At 42.9% G+C, this 14,095-nt stretch overlaps 1 protein-coding gene across 5 annotated transcripts in view; it reads right to left on the bottom strand.

Annotated features, from left to right (window-relative positions):
* LOC143368551 (uncharacterized) overlaps positions 1–14,095 on the bottom strand; it is a 165,625-nt gene that overhangs the window by 61,602 nt on the left and 89,928 nt on the right. For all 5 annotated transcript variants that reach the window (XM_076811415.1, XM_076811406.1, XM_076811398.1 and 2 more), the window contains one exon: positions 12,121–12,405. In XM_076811415.1, coding sequence (XP_076667530.1) covers positions 12,121–12,405 — 285 coding nt within the window. The remainder of the gene's footprint in view (positions 1–12,120; positions 12,406–14,095) is intronic.

The raw sequence follows: 14,095 nt of genomic DNA, 5'->3' as shown, positions 1-14,095 counted from the left end.
TCATTGTGCCGAATAAAGAAAGCATTTGAATACAGATTGCAGCAGAGTATTTCTATAAAACACAAGAAGATTGAAATCCCTCGCTTGCTGCACATTCCCCGCGACACAGGCAGGGCTGCTTGGCCCACAGACTTTTCGACAGCAATGAAACGCCCTATTTCCACGGCACGAGCGTTCACGAACACTCGCGAGCTTCTGCGACATTACGTTCTTAATAATACGGACTGTTGTAATTTTAATAAAGGGCCGTCCGCGTGTCGCGCCAGCTCCGCGGGCCTTTTGTTCGCAGAGCCCGGCGCGCGCGCTCGCGCTAATTTCGACGGGGCAAAACTGTGTAACCCTAATTAAACCTGGGGCGTTTAAATTCCGCGATTGCGGCCAAAAGCTACATACACTCTCGACACCAGCCGCTCAGCCCACGCGCATTTACCTATAATACAATGCATCGTCGTCGCCGGCGAACCGGGTTAATTAGCATCTATAAGTAACAGGAACGGCACCTCAATTCCGCGGAATCGTATAAACTGATTAAAAGTTCGAAATAGCTTCGAGTTGGGAGTCGTGAGGGCTGCTGGCCCCATTGGGATTCACGTCAGCCAGCAATGAGTAATCGAATCATTATCCGCTTCCACGACGAGCAGACTTAGCCGCAGACGTAATTTAAGTTTCGCAATAACCGAGGCGCTCGACCTCAAGCGCGATATTGTATTCCCGTTCGCTGATGACTGCGAAACATCTGACTCGTGAACGGCTCGGCTGGCTCGAGTAATCGTTCCCGTTTACGTGAATCAATTATCGAGGATGGAGACGCGAGGCGGGCGGTGGTGTACAATGAATCCCCGTGAATGGAATCGCGTTGGTCATCTTACGCGATGCAGTGAGATAATTTGCGGGCGACTGAGTGGATGGCGTTTGCGAGATGTATTCAGTGCGTGGTGCACTGGGCTCCTGTTAGATGCGATATTTCCAATAAAATTGCTTCTTGCGGCGGTTTAGAGTTCGCAGTAGCGAAATTGACTCATTTTTATTAACATTATTCTACGTCATTAGCTGCTCCTTAATTTCTTTAAGAACTCTGGGCAATTGTTTAGCTAAGCTACGACGAGTTCATTTGAGTTTCGATTCGATTTCGATCTCGCTTAGGACTGGTCTTTGTGCCCCCCAAAGGAAATAATTGAGAAGTTGAAATGATAACGATGAACAGTGGCTCGCATTAATATTCGGACACTTTTTAAAATCGCATAACTTTTTTAGAATTGGTCCAAACGACTTGAGTTTTTTTGAGAAGCTAGAAGGATTAGTTTGCTAACTGACGCGTTTCGTCGTTTTGAAAAAAAAATGTATTTGGTTGGAATAGCGAAGAGAATAGTAAAGGTCGATTTTTAAACTTTTTTTTGTGAGGTTGTAATGAAAATTTAATAAAACCGTTTGTAGATTGCAGTAAGTTGTATACGTGCCTAAAATTTCATGAAAATCGGTTAACGTTGCTCCGAGCTACAAACGTTTAAAGATCGCAGAATAAGGTCGAGAATCGCTGATTCCAAAAAAAAATTTTTTGAGTGCCAAAAAAAAAAGAAAAATAATTGTTTTAGTGGAGAAGGATGCGAATTCCGTTCGGAATTCGGTGGCGAAAGTTATGAGTGCTAGAATGATTTATTTTAACTGTTGGGGCTATCTCAAGGTAGAGCTAAAATTGTAAGTGCCAGCAAACCTCACGGTCGTAATCTTCTTATTTCCCTCGAAATCTGTAAAGGTGGCCTATACCCTGAAAGTCCATAGAGATAAACGAGTGATAAACGATGTAAGTGAGAAAATGAGAAGACACTTGTACTTGTAATTTTCTCTACTGGCACTAAGCCTCGTTCAGAGTAGTCAAGTTCCTTGACTTCAAGTCGCTTGAATTCTTAAATTCAAAGTTACTTGTACTAATACAAACGCGTTATTCACTTGACTTGAAATATCCTTTCAAGTTTCTTTCAAGTTTGAATCGAAGTAGAGAGCCTTCCAACTTTACTTGCCTTGAAATACAGCTCGAATAGTGTGAAATCACGAAGGTAAGCCGACTGCCTATTGTTTGTAAAAAGGGTGGTTATCATCAAACTTCTCTAAATAAAGATATTCTTAGATGATTTTTATATGCTGCTTTGTTTTCTAAAGCTAACTCTTTTAACAGAGCCGCAGATGCACCAAGGCGATTCTTTCTGCCTGATCGACATTCTTACCCAAGTTGACCGTTTTCTTTTAATCATTTTTGTAAACATTTTTAATAATTCATAATTTCCTTTGTTATTATACACAAGCCAGCAAATACCACCTCATTTGACGCCACATTAGGTATCTACTTGCTTCAAGTAATCTTGAACGTAACTTGAAGACAGCTGACAGTATTGCACACAAACTTGAAGTCAGTATACTTGAATTCCAGCGAGTTGAAGTCAAGTAACTCGACTAATGTGAACGAGGCTTTAAGTCGTTTACCATTTCAACTCCTTAATTCGCGGTGTACCCACCCATCTGTTGCAAGTGGAACCTTAAGATGCAAGAAGCTTCCAAAAATATTCATCACAAGTCTAACATTAAAGCAAGCATCCAGAATAAGTAGATAGAGGCTACAAGGGAGAACGCATGCACCGTGGTCACAAAGAGAAATCTACGTGTTGACATGTCTCTCTGCGTGCAATATTGGGATAGAAATCTCGAGTTTGGCGTTCTTATTCGCGAACTTCCTGTTGAAAGCGTGCTGCAATGTTCGTGTCCTCGTAACGCGGTGACTCGGTTTTCGAACGATACTTTACATTAGAACGTAACGAAACCCACCCAGGCAGACTACTTATCGAAACAAGACACAGGAAATATTTGCATGCGAATGCAGCTAGCCTGTAAGGTACACATTTGTTGCCTCGTGGAACAAAAATCCTCAGCCAGCTCCTGCTGCTAATTTTCCCGAGGAGTTATTTAAACACAAAGGGTGCTTCGACGTGGAATTTATGTAGGTACCTACTCGGTTAAATAGAAATTTCGAAACTCAGCATTTGGCGGACGATGCGAAAATACATCCCGTGGTTTCCTGTTACGGAACGTTTACCGAATTAAACTTTGGCTAAACATTTGCTCGGCCGGCAGTCAAGCCATCGTACAACCTTGACGTAAACGTCGTAGGTTAATGGAAAACACGTCTTGCTGCCTGATCCCTCTAGGTATGTTGGACGAAACTAGCATCCTGAGGGGCTGGATAAGAAACACGTTTTAATGTCTAACGCAAAACGAGAGAAATGCATTTAATGGATAACGATATCTCAGCACTTAAATAATAACAATTCATTTGCTCGAGGTAATGCAATGATATTCTTCACTGATAATTAGTGACGGGACTGATACCGACACATACCGTTCTACAAATTTCGATTTGGTATTAATACATATCAAAGTCAAAGATATTAAAAGGAATCGATACTTTTTTTGGCACTTACATGTTCGAATATATCGATACATGCGTGAAGTATTAAACTGCTTTTGATTCAGTATAGTATTGGTTTGGTATCGATTGAAGAAGAATCGGTATCGATAATTGATACCAGAGCCTAAGTACCTAAGCTTTCGATACGTATCAAATATTTCCTGTTGAATACTTTGGTATCGAATTGATTGAATATCCTCAATAGTCCAACCAAATCATGGAATCAATTTCCAAATTGATGGACCTTACCTTTCCCCTAGAAATACTAATAATTACGGCACCATGCTTAATAAAAGCTGCAAGCTACACACGTGCCGCATCGATAATGCGAACTATTAATTTCCTAGAAATTTATCACCTCTAACGCGCTCCACTTTTACCTGTAATACCAATGCTATCGTGTTGTAACGCGCCCAACTTTTACCAACAACTTCCTGCCTCCCATATTGCTATCGCGAACATTTTAATTAATTCGGAACTTTTCGCGCACCAAATATCGTGCTTTTAATATACCTATACGAGTTTCTACGGAGGGGTGAAAAACGCGTTACACTTTGTCGCAGCTGCTCCCATCTGATACGCAATAGATATTCAGACACGGCACATTTTACTATAATTCTCGATTAAACTACCGTTCCCGAATTACCCCTAAACGCTCGGATAGAGGGCAGGCATTTTTAAACCCTCCGCTCCCCAAACCCTTGATGATCAATTGTTCGTTAGATTACAGCGCGAGCGAGTTCGGGGCCAACAGAAATCGTTATTCCCGAGGATTGAATAGGAATTCGGAACAAGGCGCGTTAAGCCCGCCTGGATGGACGACTATTAATTCCCGCCAAGTGTCGAGGAAACGGTTGAACGATATGGTAGGTCAGCCAGTTGACAGGCGATGACCAGATATCGGCTCTATTCGCAATTCCATTAGTATTTTACGCGACTAGGCAGCCTTTGGCGTGTGCGTGCCGCACGTGTACGATTAAACGTGATTCAGCCGAACCGCGAAATTGCACTTGAATTTCGTAATCGGATATTGCGCTTCCTGGGAAATATCTTCTCGTTGGCAAGATTGGCTTGGTGCGTGTTAAAAAATACTCGAAACGAAGTGAACCGTGAACCACTCGGTTCTACGCTCTAGGAATTATTTAACAATGCGATGATCGTCTGGTTTGTGTTCAATTTTTGTGGAAGCTGCTGACAAGCCGCATTTGAGGGTGGAATTTAATTCTGTGTTTTCAAATAAGTTATCGATCGTGCGCGGCTAATTAATTGTTGGTAGTACATCTATGGCCCACTGCACAGCCATGCTGAAGACGAATTTTGTTACCTACACTTATTATACAATAGCATCGATGTTCACCGCATTGTCACGTCACGTTAATTACCCATTCGCCGGCGTCCCATGGAAATTGCGTATTTGCAAAACGACATTTCAGAGTGTATTGCACGGATGTTAATATGTCGCATAATGAGCAGCGAAATTAATGTACGGTGAGCATTTAGCACGAACGAACGCGCCACTTGTTAGCTGTTGTTAAGACCTAGTCTCGGATGACACGTACAATGGATCTTCGTTTTCACATGTTATTGTCGTGTCTAATAATAATGGGGGACTCTGAGAACTGAGAGTGAACCACCTTAAGGGGAGGTTCCGGTCTAGAGCCCCCAAAAAATAGGTGATCTTTAGGAATTAATTAAAGGAAAACTACTGTATATAATTTAATGGTACTTTTTGCATTGTATTAAGGATGTCTTAAGTTATAGAAATATATTTTTTGTTTTATAATTAATCATTGCATACGGCACTGGGGAGTCGTTAAAGTCAAGGCGTCAAAAAATTCATCAAAATCGGTGGGACCTGTATCTGTAAAAGTTATTATCCGATTCGACTGAAACTTCTCTTATTTTGAAGAATATATTTCTGGCGAGGGGGGGAGTATCAGAAAAATACAAACATATATATATATATATATATATATATATATAATTGGAGGATTATGATATATATATATATGTGGTGCATACTGTAACACTGCGGCAAATTTATTGGAATTTTCTGTTTGCAGAAAGCATACAGCTTCTTTACATAAATCCCTGGCTATTCTGCGTATAAACCATCGAAACGTTCGAACTTCATGCGATATTTCATATTTTACGTCCGAATATTATTTTATTACAGCAAGCCTTCGGAAATTCGATTAAATTCTCGATATCGCATATAGTTTTATACCGTGTAAATCGCGTTAGAGAAATAAATCCTGATATTTTGACCAATTTCCAAGCATATATGTCCTGAATCTGCAACACTGTACGCTATTATAAATACATTTCCTATTTTTGTTTATTAATGCTTTAAATCCGTACAAGTTCTAGAGCAAAGATCAATATTTCTTGATAACGTCACCGTTACCAGCGTCCCCCGCTCTCTTTTCCTTTTATTCCGCAGGAAGTTCCGAAAGAACTAACACGATCCTCCAATCACGTAGCAGACGTGCAAGGGTTAAACGACCTCCGCGAGTTCATGCTTCTTCCGCACTTTTCCTCGCGACTCCTACCCGCCCGGATTTGTGCAAACACACCTGCATATCTGTTAATTTTCGAGCCGCCGCGGGCCAAAGAAAACTTCCAAGCGATGGAGAACGAAATACTGCAAACACGTTTGACACACTTCCTTTGGGAGTGCCGTGGAACGAAACGCCCGCGTTCGGGCATGATTTAAACGGCGAAATAACAAATCTCGGATGCTCGCGTCATTTCTTCTGGATGAGGATATCGCGCCGCTAATTGTCGTCGGTGATATCTCTTCTTTTCACTGATAAAGGACACTATAATAGTCAAAAGTGTAACAGAGACGGGCACCAGTTTTATTTAAATGAAATTTCGAATAACGAATAAAAAATGAAAAAAAATAATTAGTTAAATGAATTAGCTAAATAAAGTTAATTTTTTCATTCGTCGAACGTTTCAACTTCAGCGTTGAATAAATTTTTCAACTGTAACTTTGACTGTAACTTCAACTTCAACTTCTACCTTGTCAGGACGTCAAATGATTTTCTAGCGAGCCGCCGAAGACCGTCATTAAGAAATACTACATCGCAACTCGCGCGCCAGAAAATCATTTAGCATCGAATAAAGTTAAAATTAAAGTTACAGTTAAAATTAAAGCTGAAGTTGAAAAAATTCGACGCTGAGGTTGGCGCACTCGACGAATAAAAAAAAATGTACCTACTCGTCAAATGATCCAAAGTTAAAGTAACTTTTATTTGACCCGTTATTTAAATAATTTTTTTATTTAAGTTACTCTCCAACTCAGAGTGAAACTAATTTCACTAACTTCAAGTGTCCTCAGAAAAAGCGTTCTGGTTATCACGTACTCTAGATTTGAAACCAATCCATCAATTTTTAAACGGAACAACATACTTGGGGATGAAGCAACTCAGCTGGAAATGCAGGGATTTACTTTGAAATGTAGCAGTTCCGATAAGCTTGTACAGAAATATCGATTAGGTGTTTCACCCTTGCTGGAGACGTGAGTTTAAGTACTCCATAGGCGAGCTTTTGCGTCGAACTTAATACGTGTGATGCGCGCTTAACGAGCTCCCAGTATCTCGCTCGTTAATGTCGGGCACGTCTGCTCGGCCCCCGATGTATCAACAGATCGGACGCGATTAAACAATTTGTCGTGAAGCGGGCGCAATAAAGCCGGAGGAAAAATCACGGGGCAATAGTTTACGGGGGAAACAGTCCGCGAACATTTAATTGGACGAATGTCGGACGGGGCTGGCAGAAAGACCGGGGGGGCGAAGAAAGGGAGACAGGAGGCAACAAATAAAACTTATCAACAAGTCGGGCCCGACTGCCGCTGCATCTGGACGCAATCGACGGTACACGAGGATTTGATTGGATAGGTCGATCGATTGCATATTGCATCGGGCGAATATCGAAATCCCCGGCGCTCAATTAAAACCGCGACAGGGTCCGGCTGGAATATCGGATTCACGGAGTTTTAATCGTCCAACAGAGGGCGGGAACGATGGAGGGGGCAGAGGGGTGTGGGCGACTCTAGAAGAGGACCAGAGTTTTTGTTAATAAAAGAGAATGAAAAGAGATTGACGCGATGCACGTCTGCGTGCATATCTGCATTTCGACTGTTGCCTCTTTTTGTCACCATTGAACTTCTGTTTATCGGAGGAAACGGATCATCTGTGAATTATAGTCTGTTTCAAATTAAATAAATAAATTTTACTTTTATTATAGGCATTCGGCTAGCGTAACGACGTTGCAATAATTGAATGTACCACTGAATAGCAGTAGAATACCGAAGAGTTAATATTCACTATAATATTCACGAAAGAGGGGCGCTTCGCTATTTCCCACGTGCTCGAAAGGAGTTATTAGCTTACAGTTCTGACAAGTTCAAATAAGTTTCAACATCGTACTCTCCGTGATCCTTGCGAATCTTCAAAGCCTTAGGAATTTGAAAGACAAAGTGGAAACTCTCCTTCCCAGGCATCCTGAAACGTGTACATGACCTACAAACTTCCCCTCTTTGGAAGTCCCAAAGAGAACCCAGAAAAACTGCGCGCGCATCGCATAAATAATTACGAGGGCTAATTAAAAAAACACCACTTGCAGATGCTTTGCGAGGCGTCTCCCAAACCCACGCGCAGTACTGGAAATACTTATTGCACATTCATTGCAATATTTATTGAAATCAACGTCCTGTGGAACAATCTTCATAACTACACGATTGATAAAGTACCCAGTTGGTATTCAGCTACCTTTAACCCAGTTATCGGACACTGTATGCCTAGCCAACAATCGCGCAGAAGTACTTTCCGAATGCAAATACTGAATGGGCTGGAAGTGAATAAGCAGGCTAAATATTCGAGTGGTGCAACAAATATTTTCAGTACTATATGCCAGTGCCGGCGTGTCGTTTTCGGGGGCCCTGAGGCGAGCTCCACGTGTGGCCCTCGAAATTATTCTAAATCAAATAAAATCAAAGCTAGTTAACAAGCGAAGTGAATAAGTATTAAAACAATTTAATAAACAAAAATTACACGTGGGATCTATTTCGCGAAAAAAGGGCCTCATTTTCAAATCTAAATTTTGGTGTACCTGTTCGTTATTTTCTTCCCGTCACAGTTGGAGGGCCCATTTCCAATTTTTGTTTAATTTTCCAATTTTTCGGGGCCCCCCTCCGAACTCCGGAGCCCTGCTGGCCTTTTTCGCCTGCAGCTTAAGACGGCACTGGTGCATGCCCGCCTCCACAAAATCCGTAAAAGCGACCAGAAAACCTTCACGATCGATTAAAAACCAAGTATGTAGGGTAAAGGACCCAATTACTGACAACTAACCAATTACTGTCACCTTAAGCTATTTTACTTTTCCCTTTAAGAGCCTTCATGGAAGCGTTGCTTTCAGGTTATTATTTTGTAAAAAAAGCAGGAACCTTAAAAAATAGCTGCAAAATAATATTCTATGGTAAAGGACCCAATTACTGACACCGAACCAATTACTGTCACCTTAAGCTATTTTACTTAAAATAACGAATAAATAAACGTTGTAAAGTCATACGCAAAAAGAATTATGCAATTCAACCTATAATCTATACTATAGATTATACACTATAGTTTATTTATTCGTTATTTTAAGTAAAACAGCTTAAGGTGCTAGTAATTGGGTCCTTTACCCTAGGTACCTACACGAAGGATTTTATTGTCCATCGATTTCGAAGCTGGATGATCAAGACGCGCATAAACGTTTTTTGTCTGCTCGCGCGGTTCTCGTGATCGTTGACCTGAGTTCTTCGGTCGCCAGTTCCCGGCGAAACGTGGAAAGGGGTGGCCCGATTATGGGGCGCGATCGGGGGGGTTGGGGGGCGGCGAGCACGCGGATGAAGTGATGCGACGTAAATCCGTCTTGTTCGACGGAGAAATGCACGGGAAGCCGTGAACGAGCGTGCCCGAGACTAGGCATTTGTGACGGGCGAACGCATCCCTGCGCCGGAACGACATGCGGTATACGAGGCGTGCAGGCAATACGCCGCGACTGGCCCCGCTGCTGTTCAATGTCGAACGATTCAACACGGAACGGTTCAGCCCGCGGAACAGAAGCCGAGGCGCGGCATCGTGACGTCAATGCACGCTCCTCTACACCCTTGTTATCGCGTTACAGCCTGCCAGGTGGGTAATTTTCGCCGTGGCTGCCCGATGTTCTCGCTTCCTACTCGCGAACCGAGGCTACCCCGGGAAGGATCATGCTGAGCTATGGAGTATATACAGGGTATTCCGTAGAACCAACGGGAATTTCGGGAGATCCGTTCTACGGGTCGAAGTAACTAACAAGGGCCGGCCTTCACTGTAAAGGAGGTCGGTTACAAGAAATAGTTTGGGTCCCCGCACAATTTCTCAACGGTGAAGAAGCATAACGTCTTTTCACGAAGAAAAAGGATGGGTAGTAAAAAGGATAATAAAGAAAATGAAAGAAATAAACAAGTAAATGTTAACATATTTAAATATATGACTTTTTGGTCATTATTTACTTTAAGGTTTCGTCACGAGTACCATCCCCAAGTTTCTACGATATTGATATTCTTTTTTCTTTTTTAATTTTATTGTTAAGGTTGCATCAACCCATTTGATTTTTTCGCGTAATTTTTGCAGGAAAACATCAGGATTTCAACTTTAAATAGCTGCCATGTTGTTTTAACTTAATATTTCGGCAAATTCTCTCCGTCAACCTGAGGATACATTAATATACTAACGAAATCTTTTTTGTTTTTCGATTTTAGATAATCTGGTTACGAATGGCAGTGCTCACTGCGAAAGCAAATTTTTAAAAATGCTTCTTGGATGTCGCTTGTTATTTTATTATAAACGTAAATATTTTTCTACGAAAAAATTACCAAATGTTCTTTAAATGTTGCTCTTTTAAGCGCAAAAAGTTCTGTAAAAATATACGCTTCCGCTTCTTCAAAAAAAATTCACAAATATTCGCCTCTTTTCGACCGCCTGACTAGGCATAACCCCTTAATACAAACTCCAGCCACATCTGTAGGTATGTTTTTTTATTTAGGTAAATTATTTTATTCTATGTTCTACTCTTGTTTCCATGCCGCGAAACGGCTTTGTATATTTTCCTCTTCCGTCATATATAAATAAATAAATAAATAAATAAATAAATAAATAAATAAATAAATAAATAAATAAATAAATAAATAAATAAATAAATAAATAAATAAATAAATAAATAAATAAATAAATAAATAAATAAATAAATAAATAAATAAATAAATAAATAAATAAATAAATAAATAAATAAATAAATAAATAAATAAATAAATAAATAAATAAATAAATAAATAAATAAATAAATAAATAAATAAATAAATAAATAAATAAATAAATAAATAAATAAATAAATAAATAAATAAATAAAATAGAGTTGCAGTCTCCTTAAAATTGCAGTCTCCTTTGCAATTTTGTCAGCTTTTGGTTGGTACCCTCCTATACACTATACAGCGTAGAATGTTTGAAAGTTCAAATCCAAAAGGATCTCAGTGTTTTCTGATGCCTCGCCGTTACTGTCGCACGCAATCACCCCCACACTCGCGTCCAATTGCGTGCTGGTCTTTTTTCCCGAACCGTGTTCCACTCGCGAAACGACCGCAGTAATTTTGAATCGTTCCGTCGGAAACGATCGTCAGCGTGGCAACGGCGAAGCGTTATTTGGATGTTCGTAATGGGCCCGAACGAATATTGCGAAATTAATGTGCCGGTATCCGCGCCGCTCGATCGGCCACGGGCGTTATCTTCGATTGTCCGATTACCCACCCCTCCCCCCGGTTTTATTCGATTATCCGCGAGCCACGGTCACACGTCGGGCGGCCCGATAATCCGTCCACCTTGCATTTTACGTGTAATAACAGGGATAGCCGGCTAAATAACGAGGTAACCGGCTTAACCGCGGTAATTGCAGACGAGTAATTACTGTACACGTCGGGGCGGCAACTTGGTCGAGGATAACTGGGAGGGTTGCGAAGGGCAGCTGACATTCGCGGTTACGGAGGAGAGTAAAAACTTTCTGTGGCATCCATTGGCTTGGGAGTCATCGAACGATGCTGTATAATAAAGCAGTGGAAAGTTCGCAGACATTTTTCTGATGTTCGGGCCGCACTCCGAGGGAGCAGGATCCTTGGAAGGTTCTCGTGGCCCTGAGTATTAGAGAAACGTGGGCGACGAAGGGGATGGTACAGTGCCAACTTCACCTTCTTGCAGCAGTGAAGAATAAAGAGTCGAAGAAGGAATTGTGAAAATCACATCCACTTAGTGGTTGCTACTTCCTACACAGTTCCTGAGAAGGATTAAGAAATCCTTCTCTCTTAATCCTTCTCAAATTATTCCCACCCGCATTCCCTCGACCGCCCTGCAATCTCACAAGTATCATCGAAATTCCTAGAAATCTCCGATTTCGATTCCCTGAAATCCTGCACACATTTATCGTTTCCACGGAGACACGAGTGCTGAGGCGCGGAAGATCATGGCACTCTATAGGGCGGCCATCGACGAGAGGATAAGCCGCGTAGCCCGGAAACACTCGTGTTCGTGAAAGGAAAAATCGCCGAAAGGCGGATCGAAGGTGAGCCACGCTCAAGGATTTACCAGCAAACAGATCGAATCTGGTCCTGCTCCTCTCACTGTCCTCGAAGCCCTCAAGGTCGTCCTCGTAATCTTCGTAATCCTCCACGTGCTCCCGCCTCTGTTTCTCGCTCGCGTTCCTCGGCAGCGCATTGCTGGTCGTCCTTTGGGCGGCCTGTCTCACTCTGGCCTGGTTATTGTTACTGAAGAGGACCGCCGGCGGCGGTGGCGTCGACAACTGAGAGCCCTGAAGACGCCTCTGAAGGTATCTGGCCAAGATCGCCTGAACCGCGTCTGTCTCGGCGCCGCCTGCAAGACAGAAATGATGTTGCTCTCGTAATCACGCCAAACACTCGTACTTTTTTCGCGGCGACCATTCTCTCCCTCTCGCCCACTCTACCACTCCCTCGCGCGCGCTCCCTCTATCCCTCGCCTGCTTAATTCTCCGCCGTCCTCCTTCAATTCCGACACGAAGGCCGTGCGCATTTAGCGTTCGTCTTTATTCGTACATTCCTATGCATGAAATTTTTCGTGCGCCTCGCTAAGTGCTCTTTAGAGGCCCGCCTTCCGACCGAACACCACGGCCGCACCTTTTGCGGGCTCCTCGCCCTCTTCTCTGCGTGTTCCCAGCACGATTCAGAGACTGATTCCAAGGGAACGTCGCCACCTGGGGAATGCTCCCGCTCCTCGGGTATGGTTCCGTCGCGGTATCCCTCCCTCGATGGAGTTCCCCCGTGATGATGTTGCGTGGCGGCTCCGCCGAAAGGGACACCATCCCCCTGCGTTATTTGCCTCCGAGCTTAATTCCAGCCCCTCGTCAGCGTACATCTTCCGTGATTTATTGGCGCCTTTCGCCTCTTCGTGATCACGTCGGGCATAAAATCGTCGCCAAAGAGGATTATGCGCGGATGAGCGTCACGTTAGCGAAGTGACTTACGGCGTGACTCGGGGCCCGCCGTCAGAAGTCTCCTCCGAGCGTGGTCGGACAGTTACGAGGAGCGGCGCGCGATATCTCGGTGGTTAAAAGCGCTGGACGCGGTCGCTGGAGCGGATACGGCCAGTGTAACTGCGTTTCCCTCGTAACAGGCAAATGATATGCAACGGAGGTTCTCGACCCGGCAGGACACTTCATTAGAGAGCTCTGGCCGCGCGGGCATGCATTTGACGTTGAAGGGCGGCCTCGACTCGTCAACGTCACGTATGCGTGATGCGCGCAGGTGAAAGGGTGCAGGAGCTACTCGATATCGCTTTATGCGCAAGCGATACAAAAGCGGCGTTGGCGCGCTGGTACAGGCGTAATTCGCTGCAAGTAATCCTCGTCGAGGAACGGGCGAAAATGGATTGTGCGGCGTGTAGGTTGTGATTATGGTTTCCTTTGAATAGGCATTGCTTTATAATAATTAATTGCGAGTTGAGAGGCTGCCGCGCGTGCTAAGGGCTTTGTCCACCGAAGATCTCAGGGTATTGATAATAACCCTGTTGAAAGTCGGTCGACTGAAGGTTTTCAAATCGATAGTCGATATGTACAACGATATTGGTAACTCTTGAGCTGAGGAGCCCAATACCGAGGACTCCCAAATCAAGGTGATGTGGAACCGGTAACTCTTAAGTTGGCATTCGGGAGTACTGTGTATAAGAACCGATGTGTGCGTAGAACCATTGGCTCGAGGATTTAACCTTTAGAGGACCGGCTTTTTTATTTAAAAAAAAAATAGTGGTTAACAGGTTACAAAAAATTATATAGGGTAAGTCCGGTATAGTTCGACCACCGGGAGAGTCCGGCCAATGTTGATATTTTAAGAGCGACGAAAGAGAGGGCACTGTGTGTACAAAAGAAATGGATGCGCTTGTTGTTGCATTATGATTGATCTTGCATTGACCATTGTCAGAAATCCATATTTAAATTATATGAAATGCTTAAGACTTTATGCGAGTCTAAAAGTTTCTAGACCAAGTTACGATATTTGAAAAATGATATTACAAAAATGTGAAAAACAAC

This window comes from Andrena cerasifolii, chromosome 1 (genome assembly GCF_050908995.1).
Source record: "Andrena cerasifolii isolate SP2316 chromosome 1, iyAndCera1_principal, whole genome shotgun sequence".
Taxonomy (NCBI): domain Eukaryota; kingdom Metazoa; phylum Arthropoda; class Insecta; order Hymenoptera; family Andrenidae; genus Andrena; species Andrena cerasifolii.
Note: the sequence above shows the minus strand (reverse complement) of the source record. Positions and strands in the feature narration are given on the sequence as shown.